The sequence below is a fragment of the Halichondria panicea genome, chromosome 8, assembly GCF_963675165.1.
Source record: "Halichondria panicea chromosome 8, odHalPani1.1, whole genome shotgun sequence".
Lineage (NCBI taxonomy): Eukaryota > Metazoa > Porifera > Demospongiae > Suberitida > Halichondriidae > Halichondria > Halichondria panicea.
The window spans coordinates 496,365-518,179 of NC_087384.1; the positions used below are offsets into that span (position 1 = coordinate 496,365).

The 21,815-nt window shown below is 42.3% G+C and overlaps 8 protein-coding genes across 10 annotated transcripts in view; 4 read left to right on the forward strand and 4 right to left on the reverse strand.

The window, feature by feature from the left end:
* Nucleotides 1-13: 13 nt before the first annotated feature.
* On the forward strand, nucleotides 14-1,565 carry LOC135339364 (cathepsin B-like cysteine proteinase 4). The gene has a single exon (XM_064535436.1). The coding sequence runs from the start codon at nucleotides 14-16 to the stop codon at nucleotides 1,394-1,396; it is 1,383 nt and encodes a 460-aa protein (XP_064391506.1). The 3' UTR covers nucleotides 1,397-1,565.
* Nucleotides 1,566-3,005: 1,440 nt separating this feature from the next.
* Nucleotides 3,006-4,543, forward strand: LOC135339366 (cathepsin B-like cysteine proteinase 3). Its single transcript, XM_064535439.1, has one exon. The coding sequence runs from the start codon at nucleotides 3,006-3,008 to the stop codon at nucleotides 4,368-4,370; it is 1,365 nt and encodes a 454-aa protein (XP_064391509.1). The 3' UTR covers nucleotides 4,371-4,543.
* A 46-nt stretch (nucleotides 4,544-4,589) lies between these two features.
* Nucleotides 4,590-5,308, reverse strand: LOC135340182 (ankyrin repeat domain-containing protein 13B-like). The gene is made up of 3 exons (XM_064536504.1): nucleotides 5,228-5,308; nucleotides 4,897-5,158; nucleotides 4,590-4,761 (listed from the first exon to the last, which is right to left on the reverse strand). Exons 1-3 carry the CDS (start codon nucleotides 5,306-5,308, stop codon nucleotides 4,658-4,660), a joined length of 447 nt encoding a protein of 148 aa, XP_064392574.1. The 3' UTR covers nucleotides 4,590-4,657.
* A 146-nt stretch (nucleotides 5,309-5,454) lies between these two features.
* LOC135339370 (uncharacterized) lies at nucleotides 5,455-12,401 on the reverse strand. Of its 2 annotated transcripts, none has more exons than XM_064535443.1 (3): nucleotides 12,313-12,401; nucleotides 5,924-6,142; nucleotides 5,455-5,747 (listed from the first exon to the last, which is right to left on the reverse strand). In XM_064535443.1, exons 1-3 carry the CDS (start codon nucleotides 12,384-12,386, stop codon nucleotides 5,552-5,554), a joined length of 489 nt encoding a protein of 162 aa, XP_064391513.1. In that variant the 5' UTR covers nucleotides 12,387-12,401; the 3' UTR covers nucleotides 5,455-5,551. The 2 variants fall into 2 exon arrangements, with proteins under 2 accessions (XP_064391513.1, XP_064391514.1); XM_064535444.1 differs by lacking the exon at nucleotides 12,313-12,401 and adding an exon at nucleotides 6,948-6,997.
* LOC135339358 (ankyrin repeat domain-containing protein 13D-like) overlaps nucleotides 5,455-21,815 on the reverse strand; it is a 36,781-nt gene continuing 20,420 nt past the window's right edge. Inside the window, exon 14 of the mRNA XM_064535430.1 lies at nucleotides 5,455-5,512. The gene's annotated coding sequence lies outside the window, so the exon portion shown is untranslated. The remainder of the gene's footprint in view (nucleotides 5,513-21,815) is intronic.
* LOC135339367 (cathepsin B-like cysteine proteinase 3) lies at nucleotides 8,965-10,564 on the forward strand. The gene has a single exon (XM_064535440.1). It carries the CDS (start codon nucleotides 9,012-9,014, stop codon nucleotides 10,305-10,307), a length of 1,296 nt encoding a protein of 431 aa, XP_064391510.1. The 5' UTR covers nucleotides 8,965-9,011; the 3' UTR covers nucleotides 10,308-10,564.
* Nucleotides 15,896-21,795, reverse strand: LOC135339371 (ankyrin repeat domain-containing protein 13B-like). 2 transcript variants are annotated; one of them, XM_064535447.1, is made up of 7 exons: nucleotides 21,659-21,795; nucleotides 21,253-21,514; nucleotides 20,747-20,873; nucleotides 17,357-17,435; nucleotides 17,010-17,259; nucleotides 16,330-16,548; nucleotides 15,896-16,134 (listed from the first exon to the last, which is right to left on the reverse strand). In XM_064535447.1, the coding sequence occupies exons 3-6, from the start codon at nucleotides 20,747-20,749 to the stop codon at nucleotides 16,341-16,343; spliced, it is 540 nt and encodes a 179-aa protein (XP_064391517.1). In that variant the 5' UTR covers nucleotides 20,750-20,873; nucleotides 21,253-21,514; nucleotides 21,659-21,795; the 3' UTR covers nucleotides 15,896-16,134; nucleotides 16,330-16,340. The 2 variants fall into 2 exon arrangements, with proteins under 2 accessions (XP_064391517.1, XP_064391515.1); XM_064535445.1 differs by lacking the exons at nucleotides 20,747-20,873; nucleotides 21,253-21,514; nucleotides 21,659-21,795 and adding an exon at nucleotides 20,264-20,552.
* LOC135339363 (uncharacterized) lies at nucleotides 17,752-19,339 on the forward strand. The gene has a single exon (XM_064535435.1). The coding sequence runs from the start codon at nucleotides 17,822-17,824 to the stop codon at nucleotides 19,190-19,192; it is 1,371 nt and encodes a 456-aa protein (XP_064391505.1). The 5' UTR covers nucleotides 17,752-17,821; the 3' UTR covers nucleotides 19,193-19,339.

Genomic DNA, 21,815 nt, shown 5'->3' on the forward strand with positions numbered 1-21,815 from the left:
TAAGGTTAGTTGCATGGTACATGCAAATATTATACTCTATGCAAGAATTAACAAAGTGATGAATATTGTTGTCCTGGTTCTATCTGCTTTGGTTGTTGCTACGGCAGCAACCGAGCTCATCACTGGGCGCTCCAGTCGCTGGGACCAGATGATCCAAGACCACGAGACAAGACACAAGAGACAAGCACGAGAGTGGCAGACAATATTTGAACCTTGCACACTTGGTGATGTGACCCGGTTTGATCAGCTTGGAAGACGTAATTCTGGTCTTCTGGCTCCAGTGGGAAATCAGGGATGCTGTGGCAGCTGTTGGGCATTTGCAGCAGCTCATGCAGTGTCTGATACAAGGAACCTAGCAGCTGGTAGACGATTGGATTTGCTATCCGCTCAATACACAGCTCGGTGTGCAACAAATGATACGCGTACGAGTGGATACGGTTGTTGTGGAGATGATCCTGTGAATGCTCTAAAACACTACCGACACACTGGGGTGGCTACAGACGTTTGTTTGCCATATAATGAATTAAGTTCTCTACCACCGACAGGCTATACAGGAAACTACAAAGCAGCTAACCCTCTAACTTGTTTTTCAACTTGTGCAGATGGATCAGCCTTCGATCCAATATCGATTACAATTGATGACATCAATACTTTAAAAACTTACAATGAAGGCACCATTATAAACGCTCTGAGCAATGGACATGTAGTGGTAACTCCGATAGAGTTGAATACAGACGTTTATAGGTACAGGTGTGGTGTCTTGACACCTAGTGATCCACCCTTGGAAATACTTAAATATCACTCCGTTGTAATTGTAGACTATGGAACTACCGATACTGGAACTAATTTTTGGGTGATTAAGAATAGCTATGGAAGCAATCGTGGAGAGAGTGGGTACTACAGAGTGAGGAGAGGACAAGGAATATTTGGAATTGGAAACTATCACATGCACATTCCCCTACTCTCTCCAGATTCAATGTTACTGCCATCAGACCCCACTACAGAGACACAAAAAACATGCGCACTAGAGGCTGTTGCAAATCCACAAAACAATGACATTACAATGAGCGCTGTCGAATTTGCGCTACAAGGTCTTGCTGACAATCAGAGAGTGCAGTGTGGGTTCCCCCCCAATGGAGAAGCAGCTACTGGTATAAACTTGATCTCTTTTAACAGTGCAGGTATTCAATTGGTGGCTGGCACTATGGTGGAGTTGATCGTAGATGTGAGTCTCGAAGGATGTGGAGCGAATGTAACGAAAACTCTGGATTTGACAGTGTTTATCAATCTCGACGGAACGTTCACCCTCACAGATTATAACACGGCTAAGATTCTAACTGCCTCTATGCTGCTAATGTTTGCCATGGTGATGATCAACCTCGTGATCAACAATTAAAAGCAAGAACTATTGAAGTAGCTATAGTTATAAAACCCCCAAATGTGTTTACCTATATAGGAGGTACATATAGGATACAGTAGTTATGACCCTATAGCTTTGATGTGATCTTTTATAATTCCATATATATATATACGGATTTTTTTAGATATAAAAATACAGCACATTAGGTAGTAACATAACTATTATGATAATCATAGTAGAATCTCGATTATTCGAACCCTTTCCATGTCGCAGATAATGCCATATAAGCGAATGAATAAACCATGCATTCAGTACGTAGTCCACCCACTTCATTGATATAATAATAATATACAGCTTGTAACATACGTATATATATAATAATTAAATAGACACACTATATATAATACTTGTGATTAATAAAACACTACACACTGGTGCTAAATTGTAATCTCGCTAATTTAAAGTTCATCACAACAAAGAAGCTGTACAGTGATTACTAACTCTATTCTTGTATATATGCAATGCTTGCATGTCTGGTACAGAATGGCAGCTGACACAACAGCCCCAGGGATATGCCCACACACTGCATGGTGGATGGTAGTTTACCACACGCTGAGCTATGCAAAAATGAAATACATTGTAGCCACTGAAAAAATCCCTGTAAGTTATGCAGTGCATGCATGTACTCACCTTCCCGTGTCTACAGCTGAGTCAGGTGTTGTGTCCTCAGGGTCAACACTACTACCTATACCACCAGCATGTCCATGTCGCTGCTTGGTTGCCGAGGATACACAGTGGGCGTGTACACAGGTATGGGATGTTCCCTCCTTTCCTCAGTGCGTAATGACACGTGAGGGACAGGATCACTGTGACTATTGATATTACCAAAGGTCACCTTTGCAGACACGAATGGAATTTCTGTAACGGAGGAAATAAAATAAAGATGCAATTCGAGAACTAAAGAGTAGTGTGGGAGATATGAAGAGATACAATGCAATATGCATATACATGCAGTGAGCTAGCCTCGATTCCAGGCCAATTTTTTTAAAGTTAAAAATACTAGTTAGCGGCCTAACTATAGAGACAATGAGACTGGGAACGAGGCTAACAGTGAATGTGACAATGTGCAATGTACACGTTCATGATGTTGTTTACTAAATCTGACAGGGAAGCCTGAGGGCATTTGTAGATTGATGAAGTCCTTCACCTTGGCAAAGTGGTGAGTGTTCATAGCCTGGAGTGTGGGAGAGGGTAAACAACGATCAAGATAATTAGATCTCACTTTTCATTGGCTAACTACAGCTAGCAACATTGCATCATTTTTATCCTCAAGCATACTTATAATTCCCTGGGAATTATACCACTTATATACACACTAGCTCGAGTGGATCTAAGAATACATATAGTAAAGTCATAATACAAGCAAGCATATGCATGAAGGTGTGGTGGCCAGTAGAATAAATACATGTCATATCAATCAATGAAAATAATAAATATTGTGAAACTAACACAACGGTGAGTACCAAATAAGAATACATTTTATAACCACGTTAACTAAATTCATGATTGAAGTATATAGTATATAAATACCGTAGAATGATTGATACCATTCATCCGTATACTCCAGCTGCAGCTCAACGCAAGAATGAACGAAGTGATGAAAATTGTTGTCCTGGCTCTAACTGCTTTGGTTGTTGCTACAGCAGCAACCAAGCCCATCACTGGACGCTCCAGTCGCTGGGACCAGATGATCCATGACCATGGTGTCCGACACAAGAGACAAGCTGGGCGACAGTGGCGGACCATTGATGAACCTTGTGATCTTGGTGATGTGACTCGGTTTGACAAGCTTCAAAGACGTAATTCTGGTTTTTTGGCTCCAGTGGGAAATCAGGGACAGTGTGGCAGCTGTTGGGCATTTGCAGCAGCTCATGCAGTGTCTGATACAAGGAACCTAGCAGCTGGTAGACAATTGGACCTGCTCTCCGCTCAATACACCACTCGGTGTGCAACAGACAATAGTGGGTATGGTTGCTGTGGAGATTTTGCTGTGAATGCTCTAGAACACTATCGTGACACTGGGGTGGCTACAGATGTTTGTTTACCGTATAATGAATTAAGTTCTAAACCACCAGCCAGTATTAAAGTAGATGACTTCGCCTGGAAAGCAAGCAATGCAAAACCTTGTTTTTCGGAATGTGGAGATGGATCAGCTTTTGATCCAAGCTCAATAAAAATTCCCAACTACAAGGTCCTAGCTGTATACACTGATGACACTATAATAGATGCTCTCGACAGTGGGCAGGTTGTGATAACTTCGATTTGGGTGAACAAGGATTTCGAACAATACAGGTGTGGTGTCTTGACAACTACAGCGTCAGCTTCAAATGCAAACTTTACTCATGATGTTACAATTGTGGACTACGAAAACGACACTGCTTTGGTCGATTTTTGGGTACTCAAGAATAGCTGGGGAAGCAACTATGGAGAGAGTGGGTACTACAGAGTTAGAAGGGGACAAGGAGATCTCGGACTTGGACTCTATCCCATATCTATTCCACTACTTTTCCCAGATTCGTCAGCATCATCGTCAGATCCCACTGCAGAAACACAAAAAGCATGCGCATTGGTGGCTGTTACCGAGCCACAAAATGATATCACAACAATGAGTGCAGTCGACTTCGCACTACAAGGTCTTGTTGACGATCAGCAAGTCCAGTGCCCCAATGGAGTAGCAGCTACTGGTCTAAGCTTGCTCTCTTTTGACAGTGCAGGTGTCCAAGTGGTGGCTGGTACAATGGTGGAGTTGACCGTAGACACGAGTGTCGGAGGATGTGGAGCGACTGTAACAAAAACTCTAGATTTGACAGTGTTTATCGATCTCGACGGAACGTTCACACTCACAGACTTCAACATTGAAGACAGCAGCATCGAAAACACGGCTAAGATCCTAACTGCCTCCATGCTGCTACTGTTTGCCATGGTGATGATCAGCCTCATCAACAATTAAAAGCAAGAACTATTATTGTATAAGAAACTTTAAGCCAAAGCTGAAGTAGCTATATAGCTGTAGTTAGAGAACCCCCCCCAAAAAACAATGTAGACTAGTATGCAAATACATGCATATACTTTATAGTTGTGGCCCTCTTTTAGCTTCAAAGAGCATTATAGTAATATTCCATATTTATGGTGTTCTCAGCTAGTACAGTTACTGCATGTGGCTATCTAGGATGTACTGAATGTGGTGTATATATTGCCCTGGGTCTACAACTCAAGATATAGCCGGGGTACAGCCTATTATGATACCACGATGCAGTCAATCAGTGGAAAATCCTCAGCCAAACAAACAGTTGCTTTCAGTTTCTGTGTTTTAGTGGTCACTTCAGGAGCTCTACCAATACCTGCACGAGGGGTGGCACATAAATATAATATACAACTATTTGCCAAAAAATACAGGCACACATAATATTATAAAGTGGCCTGGCAGACAAGCTCTTCAGTTAAGTTACCACAAGATTATGTTCATACACACTTACAATCTGGCTCTTCCTTGTTGTTAGGCTCAGTGAAGTATTGCTCCAATGTCAGTCTCGGCCCAGTACTCTGTCGAGCCTCCTCCGTTGAGGGTGTGTGGTCAGTGGGTGTGGCCTCAACTGCCAGCAAGTTAGACGCATGAGTTTGTGCGGCCCCCAGAAAGTCTTGCAATGGACTAACACTCTTTTGTTTCTTCTTCTCCGACTCTGGGAGATGCTCGACCCTCGTGTTGGTCTTGATATTGAGCCCAGTCGCTGTGATTACCTACAGGGGAAAGGGGAGGGGCAAGAATATGTTAATACATGTGCAAACTAGATGCAAACAGGTGCGTACAGTTTCTATGGTGATACAGAGAAACTGAAAGGTAGCAGAGCTAGTGTACCTTTTGCTTGAGTATCCACTGATCTGCTCCATGGTGTTGCTAAGTTACTAGGGCTCTCTCATGATCACCCACCAACAAGACAAGGAGGCAGAGTAGAAGGGTGTGGCCTAAAGTGGTTGTTTATTTGTGCATATTGATCTAAATGGTATGGGTTTTTTTAGTACAGTGTCTAATAGACTGATTTTCCACACATCATTATAAGCACACTGACTCATAATTTATACAAAACGGGTGTTAATTTGAAACATCTATTCCTCGCTAATTTAAAGTTTCAGTTATTTCTCCTCCAGAGATAACTCCAGAGATAACTTCAGTATTCTCTGCGATTCCTCGTCTCTCGAATCCTCTTCTTCGTGTCGTCGTTTCCTGGCTTCCTCCTCTTCCAAATGCCGACTCAGCGCTAGGGCAAACTCCAACTCTTCATCATCAGCATTTGGACCACACCTACTGACCACACCCCCATGGCCAGACCTACGATAGAAAGTGGAAAATCCATGGAGATTGTGTGAAGATCAGTATAATTATATAATACATGCAGTAACACAAAACATACTAAATTGAGGCATTTCTGTAGTTTGAAATTATATAACTATACATGCAGACTTATATGCTCAAAGCTTGCAAACACACTAAAAACACCCACTCACCCCATGAGTGTCTGGTCCCCCAGTGCCTCCCTCAAGCTCAGCTGTTCCTCCGGGTCCCCTTCCCCCTGCTCCAGGAGGCTCTGTCGTATGGCCAGCTGCAACAGCTCCTCCTCTTCGTTAGCCATAGAGTAGGAGCCCGTGTTGAGTCGTCGGTAGGTGGGCGGGACTTGGAAACACTCCTCTGAGATGGTGCACACCTCCTGGGTCTGTACAGTGGAGCTGTGTGTGTGGGTGTGTGGGGTGGAGCTGTGTGTGGGTGTGTGTAGGTGTGTGTGGTGGAGCTGTTTGTGTGGGGGGGGTGGTTCAATTTTGTGAAATTTGTTGAAGAAGCATCAAGGACTGTTACAAGTTAATACATTAATTAGAAAATAAATGGTTTAGCTTAATTACAGTCACAACAAACAAGGTATAAATAGAGCGAGTACATAGTACAATCAACTGATGCCTGTTAAAATGGCAGCTACAACGTACAACAGAGATCTGCCCACACACTGGTGGATGCATGGTGGTTGCCTGGTACTCCACTTAACCACCTAGTTTTCTACATGTATATGCAATATTAGACGGTTGTGGTTAAAACATGTATTGCATTTTGTGTTTCAAGATTGAAATAGCCACCACTTCGAAATTCTGTGCTGATCTCTCTCTCTCTCTCTCTCTCTCTCTCTCTCTCTCTCTCTCTCTCTCTCTCTCCTCTCCATCTCACTCCCCCTTCCCCCTCTCTCCCCCTCTCTCTCTCTCTCCCTCTCCCTCTCCCTCTCCATCTCACTCCCCCTCCCCCTCTCTCTCTCTCTCTCTCTCTCTCCCTCTCCCCCTCCCCCTCCCCCTCCCCCCCCCCTCTCTCTCTCTCTCTCTCTCTCTCTCTCTCTCTCTCTCTCTCTCTCTCTCTCTCTCTCTCTCTCTCTCTCTCTCTCTCTCTCTCTCTCTCTCTCTCTCTCTGTGCACTTAAGTGTGTATGTCCTTTTCCCATCATAGTTTTTGTATTAACGTGCATGTACAATCAAATATCTTAAAATTATAATACCTTGAGATTTTCCCAACAGTATTCTGTGTACACATGTGTGGTACTTGCTGGACTTGTGTGTGTATAGTCTGAAGTATTTAGACTAAATTTATACCCAGCAGTCTTTACCAGTACTAGTACTTTCTTGTAGTTCCTAGCCCCACAAAGTTAATTATCTTGTTGGTGTATAGTTCTAAGGCTACCCTACCCACCCCACCCCACACACACAGAAGCCCTCCTCCCAGGCCGTACAAGTGTCCCTTCAAGAGGTCAGAAACGCCTCTCAACGCTTACAGACGGAATGTCAGGACGGCAGATCTCGCGTATCGAATCCGTCAGATCATCAGCTCAGCGTATGACGTTGCTAAGGCTGCTCGTCACCTAGTGATGTGCGTGGAGCAAGACAAGGAGGCGGTGTAGGGGGTGTGGCCTAAATTATGAGACTGGTGTGTAGAGAACTGTGTGCTGGACACTTCATTTTAAATACTGAATAGCTGAAATAATAATATTGTAGAAATCATGTTTGTTTTTATTCTGAAGTACATGTATGTGTTTTTTTTAGTACCCGTGTATACACTGATATATTGTTCTTAACCCATTATTAATACAATGGAGCATTTTAATAATAATAAACAGTTTGTAGCATACATAAATTATATAATACTGATTCCACAAATAACACGCGACACACTGGTGCTATTAATTGAAATAATAATCTCTATATACGGCCTCGCTAAAGTTCATCACAACAAAGAAGCTGTACAGTGATTACTAACTTTATATCAAGCTAGGGCGTATAACTCCAGCCTTCAGCGGTCGATACGCCCTTATCTATATGCAATATTAGCATGTCTGGTAAAGAATGGCAACTGATACAATGGCCTCAGGGATATATATGCCCACACACGGTGGACGGTAGTTTACCACCGACGCTGCAAAAATGAAAGGATTGAAATACAATGTAGCCACTACTCTGAAATCTGTGTAGATCCATGTAACATTTATACAGTGCATGTACTCACCTTCCTGTGTCTACAGCTGAGTGATCAGGTGTTGTGTCCTCAGGGTCTACACTACTACCACCACCATCACCAGCACGTCCATGTCGCTGCTTAGTTGCCAAGGATACGGGACCAGTGGGCGTGTACACAGGTACGGGATCTTCCCTCCTCTCCTCAGTGCGTAGTGACACGTGAGGGACAGGCTCACTGTGACTATTGACAATACCAAAGGAGTCACCTTGGCAGACATCAGATGGAAGAAAAGAATCTCTGAAATGGATTAAATAAAGATGCAAGACTAGGGAGTATATAGTGTTGCCTCTAGCACTCACAGTGAACGTGTATACATGAGTTGTTTACAATTATTACCAAATCTAACGGGGAAGCCTGAGGGCGGTTGTATTGCGGACAGGATGGATTTACTTTGTGGCGTGCAGCTATTTGAAGATGAAGTCCTGCATGGCAAAGTGGGGAGTGTTCATAGCCTGGAGTGTGGGAGAGGATAAACAATTATCAAGATAATTAGATCTCACTTTTCATTGGCTAACTAGAGCTAGCAACGTCACGTATCCTCAAGCATGATTACAATTCCCAGCTGCTTAACACACTGAAATGGAATATTAATAATGAAAGTCATAATACATGGCAAAGTGGGGAGTGTTCATAGCCTGGAGTGTGGGAGAGGATAAACAATTATCAAGATAATTAGATCTCACTTTTTATTGGCTAACTAGAGCTAGCAACATCACGTATCCTCAAGCATAATTACAATTCTCAGCTGCTTAACACACTGAAATAGAATATTAATAATGAAAGTCATAATACATGCAAGCATATGCATGGAGGTGTGGTGGTCAGTAGAATAAATACATGTCACATCAATCAATCAATCAATTAGGGTCAAGATAATAAATAGAATATATAGCAGAAACTATAGAAGCACGACCGTGAGTACTACCACATAAGAATATACATTTCACAACCACGCGACGTTAACCAAATTCATGGATCGAAGTAGTATATAAATACTGTAGAATGATTGATACCATTCATCCATATACTCCAGCTGCAGCTCAACGCAAGAATGAACAAAGTGATGAAAATTGTTGTCCTGGCTCTAACTGCTTTGGTTGTTGCTACGGCAGCAACCAAGTCCATCACTGGACGCTCCAGTCGCTGGGACGAGATGATCCTAGACCATAGGACCCAACACAAGAAACAAGCTGGGCAACAATGGCGGACCATTGATGAACCTTGTGATCTTGGTGATGTGACGCAGTTTGATCAGCTTGGAAGACGTAGTTCTGGCCTTCTGGCTCCAGTGGCAAATCAGGGAAGCTGTGGCAGCTGTTGGGCATTTGCAGCAACTCATGCAGTGACTGATTCAAGGAACATAGAAGCTGGCACACAATTGGACCTGCTCTCCGCTCAATACACCACTCGTTGTGCAACAGATAATAATGGGTATGGTTGCTCCGGAGATAAAGCTTCGAGCGCTCTAAGACACTATCGTGACACTGGAGTGGCTACAGATGTTTGCTTACCGTATGATCCATTAAGCTCTAGACTACCGACAGGAATAAACCAAGCAAAAAATCCGCTAACTTGTTTTTCAACTTGTGCAAATAGATTAGCTTTTAGTCCAAGCTCAATAACAATTGCCGAATACAAAGTCCTATCTACTTACACTGATGGCACCATAATAAATGCTCTTAAGGATAAGCAGGTTGTGATAACTTCGATTTGGGTGAACGAGGATTTTAAACAATACGGGTGCGGTGTCTTGACAACTACAGCGCCCGCTTCGATTGCAAACTTTATTCATGATGTTACAATTGTGGACTACGGGAGCACTGATACTGGAGTCAATTTTTGGGTGATCAAGAATAGCTATGGAAGCAACTATGGAGAGAGTGGGTACCTCAGAGTTAGGAGAGGACAAGAAGATCTCGGAATTGGACTCTATCCCATAGCCATTCCAATACTTTCCCCAGATTCGTCGGTACGATCGTCAGATCCCACTGCAGAGACACAAGAAGCAAACGCATTGGTGGATGTTACCAAGCCACAAAACAATGTCATTACAATGAGTGCAGTCGACTTCGCACTACAAGGTCTCGTTGACAATCGGAGAGTCCAGTGCCCCAATGGAGTAGCAGCTACTGGTCTAAAGTTGCTTTCTTTTGACAGTGCAGGTGTCCAAGTGGTGGCTGGCACTATGGTGGAGTTGATCGTAGATGTGAGTGTTGAAGGATGTGGAGCGACTGTAACACAGTATCTAGATTTGACAGTGTTTATCGATCTCGACGGAACGTTCACCCTCACAGACTACTTTCTAGGTACCGCTATTACACATGCAGCCTTGGGGAAACAAGCTTGATGATGATGATCAACCTCATGATCAACAATTAAAAGCAAGAACTATAATGTATAAGAAACTTTAAGCCAAATTAAGCTGAAGTAGCTATATATAGCTGTAGTTTTATAGAGAACAAAAAAAAACAATGTTTCCCCACGTATAGTATATAGACTAGTATGCATACTCTTATAGTTGTGGCCCTCTTTTAGCTTTGATGTGACCTCTATAATGTGTACATGCATGTATATGCATAATCATTATATATCATTCCATTATAAGCATGCAAGGTCAAAGAGCATCACTATTCTTATATAGTGTTCTCAGCTAGTACATACAATTACTGTGGCTATCTTATAGCTTATAGGATGTACTAAATATATGGTGTATATATTGCCCTACATGGGAGCACAACTCAAGGTAGCCACGGTGCAGCTATCATACATGATGCAGTCTGCATCGGAGGTCATGCATATATATACTGGTGCTGCAACACCCAGGTACACTGTACAATCGTAAGTAATCCCCTTACCATGAGGTCTATGTGATGGGCATGACTTGATTTCAGACATCCAGTGGAAAATCCTCAGCCAAATAAACAGTTGCTTTCAGTTTCTATATATATGTTCTATAGTGGTCACTTCAGGAGCTCTGCCAATACCTGTACGAGGAGACCCGGGTGGTATATAATCTGATATGATGTACAATGCATTTGCTAAACTCTAGCTCGGCAGTTGTATAGACCTTTAGCACAAATATTATATTACTGATATAGCAATGGAATCCTATTAGCAAGGGCAATAAAACTAAGCTATATATAATATAGCTTAGAAAAAATGCCATTCTCAAAACCTTGCATACGTTCACATGAATCACAATATACTATGCAAGGTTTTGAGAATGGCATTTTTTAGTGGTGCATGGTCAGACATGCACTGGGACTAGCTCTAGGATCACATGCAGCGTCAGCAAAGAAAAAGCAAAGAAAAAGGTGGGGGACTCACATGCAGCAAGCTTCAGGGGCAGGATGATTATTGCGCATGTGTAATGAAGTGCCTCGAATTAAAGGTGCGTGTAACCTATTTCTGAAGAGGTTCAACCACTATTATTCAATGGATAATTAACAATTTGCATAGTACAATTTATACACTGACTTCACACATAGCATAATACAACACGACAAAACTAGTTATATTCCTCGCTAATTTAAAGTTTAAAAATTCAGTTATTCTCCTCCAGAGATAACTTGTGCAATTCGAATCCTCTTCTTCGTGTCGTTGTTTCCTGGTGTCCTCCTCTTCCAAATGCCGACTCAGCGCTAGAGCAAACTTCAACTCTTCATCGTCAACATTTGGACCACACCTACTGACCACACCCCCAGGGTCAGACCTATGATAGAGAGTGGAAATACATGAAGATTATGTGAACATCAGTAGAATACATGCAAAACCCTAAATGCCTCAATGAAATGAGATAAAAAGAGATTAGATAACACTTAATCTCATGAGCGACACTCTAGATTGCTTAAGGATACAAATGATGTAATGTGTTAGCCAATGCAACGCTAAGATCATGTGCATGATGAAGACACATTATTATAGATACCTCATGCGGATCATTGCCCATGATAAAACATTACGTGTTTTGTGGGGGGTATGCATGAGGAGATACAATGAACATGTACACATGATATGTTGGTTACCAAATCTGACAGGGTGCAAACAATTTGCATTTATTGTGTGACACACTGGTGCTAAATTGAAGTAATTATATATAATAATATCGATGTCCTCGCTATATTAAAGTTCATCACAACAAAGAAGCTGTACAGTGATTACTAACTCTATTCTTGTATATATGCAATGCTTGCATGTCTGGTACAGAACGGCAGCTGACACAACAGCCCCAGGGATATGCCCACACACTGCATGGTGGATGGTAGTTTACCACACGCTGAGCTATGCAAAAATGAACTATAGTGTAGCCACTGAAAATCCCTGTAAGTTATGCAGTGCATGCATGTACTCACCTTCCCGTGTCTACAGCTGAGTCAGGTGTTGTGTCCTCAGGGTCAACACTACTATGTACCACCAGCATATTCATGTCGCTGCTTGGTTGCTGAGGATACGGGACCAGTGGGCGTGTACACAGGTACGGGATCTTCCCTCCTCTCCTCAGTACGTAGTGACACGTGAGGGACAGGCTCACTGTGACTATTGACATTACCAAAGGGTCACCTTTGCAGACATGAATGGAATTTCTGTAACGGAGGAAATAAAATAAAGATACAATTCGAGACTAAAAAGTAGTGTGGGAGATATGAAGAGATACAATGCAATACGCATATACATGCAGTGAGCTAGCCTCGATTCCAGGCCAATTTTTAAAGTTAAAAATACTAGTTAGCGGCCTAGCTATAGAGACAACGAGACTGGGAGAACGAGGCTAGCAGTGAACGTGACAATGTGCAATGTACACGTTCATGATGTGTTGTTTACTAAATCTGACAGGGAAGCCTGAGAGCATTTGAAGATTGATGAAGTCCTTCACCTTGGCAAAAAGTGGTGAGTGTTCATAGCCTGGAGTGTGGGAGAGAGTAAACAACGATTAATAATTAGATCTCACTTTTCATTGGCTAACTACGTAGAGCTAGCAACATTGCATCATTTTTATCCTCAAGCATAATTATAATTCCCTGGGAATTATAACACCTATAAATACATATAGTAAAGTCATAATACAAGCAAGCATATGCATGGAGGTGTGGTGGTCAGTAGAATAAATACATGTCATATCAATCAATGAAAATAATAAATATTGTGAAACTAACACAACGGTGAGTACCAAATAAGAATACATTTTATAACCACGTTAACTAAATTCATGATTGAAGTATATAGTATATAAATACCGTAGAATGATTGATACCATTCATCCGTATACTCCAGCTGCAGCTCAATGCAAGAATGAACGAAGTGATGAAAATTGTTGTCCTGGCTCTAACTGCTTTGGTTGTTGCTACAGCAGCAACCAAGCCCATCACTGGACGCTCCAGTCGCTGGGACCAGATGATCCATGACCATGGTGTCCGACACAAGAGACAAGCTGGGCGACAGTGGCGGACCACTGCTGAATCTTGTGATGATCTTGGTGATTTGACTCGGTTTGACAAGCTTCAAAGACGTAATTCTGGTTTTTTGGCTCCAGTGGGAGATCAGGGACAGTGTGGCAGCTGTTGGGCATTTGCAGCAGCTCATGCAGTGTCTGATACAAGGAACCTAGCAGTTGGTACACAATTGGACCTGCTCTCCGCTCAATACACGGCTCGGTGTGCATCAGTTAACTTTGGGTATGGTTGCTGTGGAGATGATCCTGTGAATGCTCTAGAACACTATCGACACACTGGGGTGGCTACAGACGTTTGTTTGCCATATAATTATAATCAATTAAGCTCTAAACCACCGAAAGACTATACAGGAAACTACAAAGCAGAAAATCACCTAATTTGTTTTTCGGAATGTGCAGATGGATCCGCTTTTGATCCAAGCTCAATAAAAATTCCCAACTACAAAGTCCTAGCTGCATATACTGATGAAACTATAATAGATGCTCTCGACAGTGGGCAGGTTGTGATAACTTTGATTTCGCCAAACGAGGATTTTAGACAATACGGGTGTGGTGTCTTGACAACTACAGCACCACCAGCTTCGAACTATACCAAACTACATGCTGTTACAATTGTGGACTACGAAAACGACACTGCTTTAGTCGATTTTTGGGTGCTCAAGAATAGCTGGGGAATCGGTCGTGGAGAGAGTGGGTACTACAGAGTGAGGAGAGGACAAGGAGATCTTGGACTTGGAATCTATCCCATATTCATTCCACTACTTTCCCCAGATTCGTCAGTACCATCGTCAGATCCCACTGCAGAGACACAAGAAACATGCGCATTGGTGGATGTTACCGACCCACATAATGATGTCACAACAATGAGTGCAGTCGACTTTGCACTACAAGGTCTTGTTGACGATCAGCAAGTCCAGTGCCCCAATGGAGCAGCAGCTACTGGTCTAAACTTGCTCTCTTTTGACAGTGCAGGTGTCCAAGTGGTGGCTGGTACAATGGTGGAGTTGAGCGTAGGCACGAGTGTCGGAGGATGTGGAGCGACTGTAACACAGCATCTAGTATGACAGTGTTTATCGATCTCGACGGAACGTTCACCCTCACAGACTACTTTCTAGGTACCGCTATTACACAGCCTTTGGGGAAACGAGCTTCATCTAGCGAAGTGGATGCATCAGTCAAGTCTAGCTTTGATGATTACAATATCGGAAACACGGCTAAGATCCTAACTGCCTCCATGCTGCTACTGTTTGCCATGGTGATGATCAGCCTCATGATTAACAATTAAAAGCAAGAACTATAATGTATCAGAAACTTTAAGCCAAAGCTGAAGTAGCTATATATAGCTGTAGTTAGAGAACCCCAAAAAACGATGTTTCCCCAGGATATAGACTAGTATATGCAAATGCAAATACGTGCATATATACTTTTATAGTTGTAGGCCTCTTTTAGTTTTGATGTGACATCTATAATTATAGGATATTTTGTATACATGCATGCATCTATAATTATAGCAAAGATATAATACCATAATTATATTATTAAGCAAGATCAAAAGCATCAGTACTATTCTATTCTTAACACCATATTTATGGTGTTCTCAGCTAGTACATATACAGTTACTGCATGTGGAAATCTAGGATGTACTGAATGTGGTGTATATATTGCCCTGGGTGTACAACTCAAGATATAGCCAGTGGTAACAGCCTATTACGATACCATGATGCAGTCCTGCATCTTGCGTGCATGTGCTGCAACACCCTATACACTGTACAACCCCCTCACCATGAGGTGACCTTGTCTATGATGGGCATGACTTGATCCTGGAGATCCAGTGGAAAGTTCTCAGCCAAACAAACAGTTGCTTTCAGTTTCTGTGTTCTAGTGGGTCACTTCAGGAGCTCTGCCAATACCTGCAGCGAGGGGGGTGGTACATATAATCAGGCACTCCTGCAATGCATTTGTCGAAACTACAGTACATGTACGAATAATCATATATAGCTAGTGCTAAACCCTAGCTCAGCAGTTGTATAGACCTTTAGCATAGTCTACTTTTGTACATGTGAAGGCAATGCAAGCCCATTAGCAAGGGCATTAAAACTAAGCTAACTAAATTGATGTGAACGTTATGCATAATGGTAAGGCTTGTGATGCATGGCCGGTCAGACATGCACTGGGACTAGGATCACATGCAGCAGAGCCAGCAAGCTAGGGCTCACATGCAAGCAGCACATGCATGCACAGCTAGATATAGGATAAAGATGAATAATTATTGCGCATGTGTAATGCAGTGCCTCGAATTAAAGGTGCGTGTAACCTACTGTATAGCGCGAAATTTTCGAGGCACTTATAATTATTTGTAGACTTAATTTTCGTGTAGATTTCTGAAATCCGCGAAAATTAAGCCCCTCGAAAATTTCGCGCTATACGGTATTTGAGTTCAACCACCATAATAATATTCTTTATACAATGATTTCACACATAGCATAATACAACACGATAAAACTAATATATTTCTCGCTAATTTAAAGTTTAAAAATTCAGTTATTTCTCCTCCAGAGATAACTTGAGTATTCTCTGCAATTCCTCGTCTCTCGAATCCTCTTCTTCGTGTCGTCGTTTCCTGGCTTCCTCCTCTTCCAAATGCCGACTCAGCGCTAGGGCAAACTCCAACTCTTCATCGGCAGCATTTAGACCACGCCTACTGACCACACCCCCATGTCCAGACCTACGATAGAGAATGGAAAATCCATGGAGATTGTGTGAAGATCAGTATAATTATATAATACATGCAGTAACACAAAACATACTAAATTGAGGCATTTCTGTAGTTTGAAATTATATAACTACATGCAGACTTATATGCTCAAAGCTTGCAAACACACTAAAAACACCCACCAACAAATGAACCACACCCACTCACCCCATGAGTGTCTAGTCCCCTAGTGCCTCCCTCAAGCTCAGCTGTTCCTCCGGGTCCCCTTCCCCCTGCTCCAGGAGGCTCTGTCGTATGGCCAGCTGTAACAGCTCCTCCTCTTCGTTAGCCATGGAGTAGGAGCCCGTGTTGAGTCGTCGGTAGGTGGGCGGGACTTGGAAACACTCCTCAGAGATGGTGCACACCTCCTGGGTCTGTACAGTGGAGCTGTGTGTGTGTGGGGGTGTGGTGGAGCTGTGTGTGTGTGGGTGTATGGGGTGTGTGGTGGAGCTGTGTGTGTGGGGGGGGTGGTTCAATTTTGTGAAATTTATTGAAGAAGCATCAAGGACTGTTACAAGTTAATACATTAATTTTAGAAAATTAATGGTTTAGCTTAATTACAGTCACAACAAACAAGGTATAAATAGAGTGAGTACATAGTACAATCAACTGATGCCTGTTAGATTGTACAGAATGGTAGCTACAGCGTACAACAGAGATCTACCCACACACTGGTGGATGCATGGTGGTTGCCTGGTACTCCACTTCACCTAGTTTTCTACATGTATATATGCAATAAGACGGTTGTGGTTAAGTAAACATGTATTGCATTTTGTGTTTTAAGATTGAAATAGCCACCACTTCGAAATTCTGGGTAGATCCCTATAATACAGTGCATGTATACTCACCTTCCCATGTCTACAGCTGAGTCAGCTGGTGTTGTGTCCTCAGGGTCTACACTACTACCACCAGCAGCACGTTCATGTCGCTGCTTGACCAGGCCACCTTCCGTCGTTGCCAAGGATATGGGACCAGTGGGCGTGTACACAGGTACGGGATCTTCCCTCCTCTCCTCAGTACGTAGTGACACGTGAGGGACAGGCTCACTGTGACTATTGACATTACCAAAGGTCACCTTGGCAGACATCAAAGGAATCTCTATAATTAAAGTATGAAGGAAATGAGATACAAAACTAATTTAAAAGTGTTGAGATAATTATATACAAACGTGTACAGTAAATAATGTGCTGTTTACCAAATCTGACAGGGAAGCCTGAGGGCATTTGGAGGTTGATGAAGTCTTTCACCTTGGCAAAGTGGGGAGTGTTCATAGCCTGCATGGAGTGTGGGAGAGAGGTACACATTAAGAATCGGTAAATGTTATTAATTTGTGGGAATGTTATACAGGAAGGGGGTGTATCAAGACTATGATATACATACATGTAATAGTTCTAAGACTCTAGACGGTCATTATTAAATACAAGGACAACTGAAATTCATGTGCATGAAGGGGTGTGACTGTCAGTATCAAATAATAAGCTCCAAGAATCCTTATGAGAATATTTATTGCTGGGGAAACTGAAGGAATGTGCATAAAGGGGTGTGGCTACTAAATATACAACCCAGGTTATTAACCAAATTCATGATCAAAGTTGCATATATAAACAGTAGTCCATTGGTAAATTCATTCAGAATTTTGAACACTCCAGCTCAGTGCAGAATGAACAAGGTAAACATTGTTGTCCTGGCTCTAACTGCTTTGGTTGTTGCTACGGCAGCAACCAAGCTCATCACTGGACGCTCCAGTCGCTGGGACCAGATGATCCATGACCATGAGACAAGACACAAGAGACAAACTGGGCGAGAGTGGAGAACCGTTGATGAATCTTGTGATGATCTTGGTGATGTGACGCGGTTTGACCAACTAGGAAGACGTAATTCTGGCATTCTGGCTCCAGTGGCAGATCAGGGAGGCTGTGGTAGCTGTTGGGCATTTGCAGCAGCTCATGCAGTGTCTGATACAAGGAACATAGCAGCTGGTAGACAATTGGACCTGCTCTCCGCTCAATACACTACCCGATGTGCCGCCGCACCAATAAAGAGTGGGTACGGTTGCTGTGGAGGTAACACTGTGAGAGCTCTAAGACACTATCGTGACACTGGGGTTGTTACAGACGTTTGTTTGCCATATATTTCAAGCAGCTCAAAACCACTGGACGGAATTGCAAAAGATAACTTTGCCTGGAAAGCAAATAATGCCCTAACTTGTTTTTCAGAATGTGCAGATAGATCAAACTTCAATCCACAAGCAATAACAATTGACAGCTACTACGCCACGTCAACTTACACTGATGACACCATAATAAATGCTCTGAACAATGGACAGGCAGTGAAAGCTTCGATTAAGACAAACATGGACTTAAAACAATACAAGTGTGGTGTCTTGACAACAACACCCCCAGCTTTGACAGAGAAGTCTACCCATTCTGTTACAATTGTGGACTACGGGAGCACTGACACTGAAGTCGATTTTTGGGTGATTAAGAATAGCTGGGGAAGCAATCGTGGAGAGAGTGGGTACTACAGAGTGAGGAGAGGAGAAGGAGACCTCGGAATTGGACGCTATCCCATAGCCTTTCCATTACTTTCCCCAGAATCAACAACACCATCATCAGATTTTACTGCAGAAAACGAAGAAACATGCGCAGCAGAGGATGTTACCAATCCACAAAACAATGACATTACAATGAGTGCAGTCGACTTCGCACTACAAGGTCTCGTTGACAATCAGCAAGTCCAGTGCCCCAATGGAGTAGCAGCCACTGGTCTAAGCTTGGTCTCTTTTGATGATGCTGATGTTCAAGTGGTGGCTGGTATGGTGGTGGAGTTGATTGTTCAAACAAGCTTAGAAGGATGTGGAGCAACTGTAACAAGACGTCTAACTTTGACAGTGTTTATCAATCTCGACGGAATGTTTACCCTCACAGCCTACAACATTGGAGACACCATCGAAAACACGGCTAAGATCCTAACTGCCTCTATGCTGCTACTGTTTGCCATGGTGATGATCAACCTCGTGATTAACAAGTAAAGCAAGAGCAGAAATTTTAAGCAAAGCTATAGCTGTACGTATAGTTACTAAAAAAACGTTTCCCTATATAGGTAAGATATAGTTAATTTATAATAATTATTATACACATAATTTAATTATGCATAATTATTAATTGTTTTGACCCTCTCTCTATTTAGTCTCGCGGGCCATACTATGAACTGATTGAACTGATATTGATATACTACGTATGGTGACTATAGCCAGGTTTTCGGGTTGAGTTCTGGAATTTTGGAACGATGGCATTTCAAGAATTTCCACACAAAAATGTACCGCAAGCATTTAAAAGGAGCATCGTTTACAATCGTCCGCCATTGCTAAGCTATACACTGTACTGTTGGTTATACAATCAGGCACTCTAAATATAGCTGCAGTCAAGAGTGAAAAAAAAGAATAGGGAGCCCAAAAGTTGGCAAGACTATGGTTTCATTATTACAGGCAGAAAAGCCAAGACCCCTTCTCTCGATCCAGAGTTATACTGAATATGATAGCATGTGATATGGAAACAGAAGTCAGTGTGCAATAGACAACATTTTTCTTGTATGTGCAGCTCTAGAGATCTAGATCTGGATCATCCATTGTCTTGATAGTCTTACGCAATAATTATTAAAATTCCACTGCGACACAAAAACCTGGCTATAGTCACCATACCATATCAGTATTTAAAGTATGGCCCACGAGACTACTCTATATTAGCTTTGATGTGTGTTCTCTATACATTGCAATTGAATGTTTTGTAGCAAGAGTCATATACTCCATGCACCCCACTGCATAACCCCGTACCAATAAGACCATCATTATAAATATTTTTTGAGTAGCCTAAAAGAAGGTTCTATAATTTATTGTGGGTATGATAAAAACGTATATATTTAATTGGTCATGCACTTTAGCTTTTGGCACAAGATTGAAGAGTACCATAATAATAATTCCATACTGAACATCTGTTTACAGTGTTGTCCTAATACATTCCACTGACTGTGCTTGCAGGTGTATTGTGGTGTGTATGTACTCGCAGGTGTGCCCAGCAAATATAATTGTGGTACAATCACTTACTGCTATCTGTATTGTGGTGTCCCTAGCTGCCTCAGCTGCGCCCTGCCAGGCCTTGGCAACATACATACCGTATAGCGCGAAATTTTCGAGGGGCTTAATTCTCGCAGATTTCGTGGGTTAGCAATCCTACACGAAAATTAAGTCCACGAAAATTGTTCTTTAATTAGAATTATCTGCTATAACGTACAAAGATTAAAGGCGTGGCTTCCGGTAAGCAGTCATTCTACGAACATTGTGCAACGAAATGCTTTTAGAGGCCATTCCACGAAATATAAGTGCCTCGAAAATTTCACACTATACAATCCCAAGATAGCCATGCATGGTACAGACATGCATCCTGGTACTGCATGCAACAGTACACCCTATTATATACAACCCCTAGCTATGTATCATGAGGTCTATGATATGCCTATAAACACCAAGGCATGGATATATGCAACACCCTACACTGTATGTATATACAACCCCTAGCTACGTATGTACCATGGAGGCATGAGGTCTATGATGGGCATGACTTGATCCTGGAGGTCCAGTGGAAAGTCCTTAGCCAAACAAACAGTTGCTTTCAGTTTCTATGTTCTAGTGGTCACTTCAGGAGCTCTGCTAATACCTGCATGCATAAATATAATAAAATATATTTGCCAAAAGCACAGTACAAGTACAATAAAGTGGCCTGGCAGAATTATTAGCTTCAAGCTCTAGCCACCACAAGATATGTTCATGTGGGTAATTATTTCACCTTCAACACACAAACATCATCTAGTAACCACACCTACCACAATCAATTAGATAAAGCCAGAGGAGAATAGTGGTCAAAAAAGTCTTAATTAAAACAGATTGCATTCCGATCATATAATTTTGATTTCATTGTGATTGGAGGTTGATCAGAATGCAATTAAAGTCTTCCGAAGCAGATTTTAATTGACACCTACAATATTCTCCTCTGGTATAGCTGCCCTATGGCCACATAGCAACTATCAGTGACTCACAATCAGGCTCTTCCTTGTTGTTAGGCTCAGTGAAGTATTGCTTCAATGTCAGTCTCGGCCCAGTACTCTGTCGGGCCTCCTCCGTGGAGGGGGTGTGGTCAATGGGTGTGGCCTCAACTGCTGGCAAGTTAGATGCATGATTTTGTGCGGCCCCCAGAAAGTCTTACAATGGACTAACACTCTTTTGTTTCTTCTTCTCTGACTCTGGGAGATGTTCCACCCTCGTGTTGGTCTTGATATTGAGCCCAGTCGCTGTGAACACCTACAGAGGAAAGGGGAGGGGCTAGACTGTTACCCGGGGACAATGCGTATGCGAACTAGATGCAAACAGGTAAGTATAAAGTACAGTTTTTCTATGACAAGGTGATACAGTGAAACTGAAAGGTAGCAGAGCTATATAGTGTACCTTTTGTGAGTATCCACTGATCTGCTCCCAATGGTGGTTGCTAAGGCTCTTATCAATCACCTACCAAGACAAGGAGGCAGAGTAGAAGGGTGTGGCCTATAGCTAAAGTGGTGAACTGTTGTAATTGTGCATGGAGTTGAAATAAGTATACATCTTG

What these genes read in the sequence shown, in the direction of transcription:
- LOC135340182 (XM_064536504.1), bottom strand. Translation starts at nt 5,308, where the DNA reads ATGGAGCAGATCAGTGGATACTCAAGCAAAAGGTACACTAGCTCTGCT. An exon ending in TCTGTATCACCATAGAAACT is followed by an intron (nt 5,159 to 5,227) that starts GTACGCACCTGT and finishes TTTCCCCTGTAG; the next exon opens with GTAATCACAGCGACTGGGCT. An exon ending in CAACAAGGAAGAGCCAGATT is followed by an intron (nt 4,762 to 4,896) that starts GTAAGTGTGTAT and finishes CCCCTCGTGCAG; the next exon opens with GTATTGGTAGAGCTCCTGAA.
- LOC135339367 (XM_064535440.1), top strand. Translation starts at nt 9,012, where the DNA reads ATGAACAAAGTGATGAAAATTGTTGTCCTGGCTCTAACTGCTTTGGTT.
- LOC135339366 (XM_064535439.1), top strand. Translation starts at nt 3,006, where the DNA reads ATGAACGAAGTGATGAAAATTGTTGTCCTGGCTCTAACTGCTTTGGTT.
- LOC135339371 (XM_064535445.1), bottom strand. Translation starts at nt 20,329, where the DNA reads ATGTATGTTGCCAAGGCCTGGCAGGGCGCAGCTGAGGCAGCTAGGGAC. An exon ending in AGGCTTCCCTGTCAGATTTG is followed by an intron (nt 17,260 to 17,356) that starts GTAAACAGCACA and finishes CTTTAATTATAG; the next exon opens with AGATTCCTTTGATGTCTGCC. An exon ending in TCAGCTGTAGACATGGGAAG is followed by an intron (nt 16,549 to 17,009) that starts GTGAGTATACAT and finishes ACACACACACAG; the next exon opens with CTCCACTGTACAGACCCAGG.
- LOC135339363 (XM_064535435.1), top strand. Translation starts at nt 17,822, where the DNA reads ATGAACAAGGTAAACATTGTTGTCCTGGCTCTAACTGCTTTGGTTGTT.
- LOC135339370 (XM_064535443.1), bottom strand. Translation starts at nt 12,386, where the DNA reads ATGAATATGCTGGTGGTACATAGTAGTGTTGACCCTGAGGACACAACA. An exon ending in TCAGCTGTAGACACGGGAAG is followed by an intron (nt 6,143 to 12,312) that starts GTGAGTACATGC and finishes CCACACACACAG; the next exon opens with CTCCACTGTACAGACCCAGG. An exon ending in GGGGACCAGACACTCATGGG is followed by an intron (nt 5,748 to 5,923) that starts GTGAGTGGGTGT and finishes TTTCTATCGTAG; the next exon opens with GTCTGGCCATGGGGGTGTGG.
- LOC135339364 (XM_064535436.1), top strand. Translation starts at nt 14, where the DNA reads ATGGTACATGCAAATATTATACTCTATGCAAGAATTAACAAAGTGATG.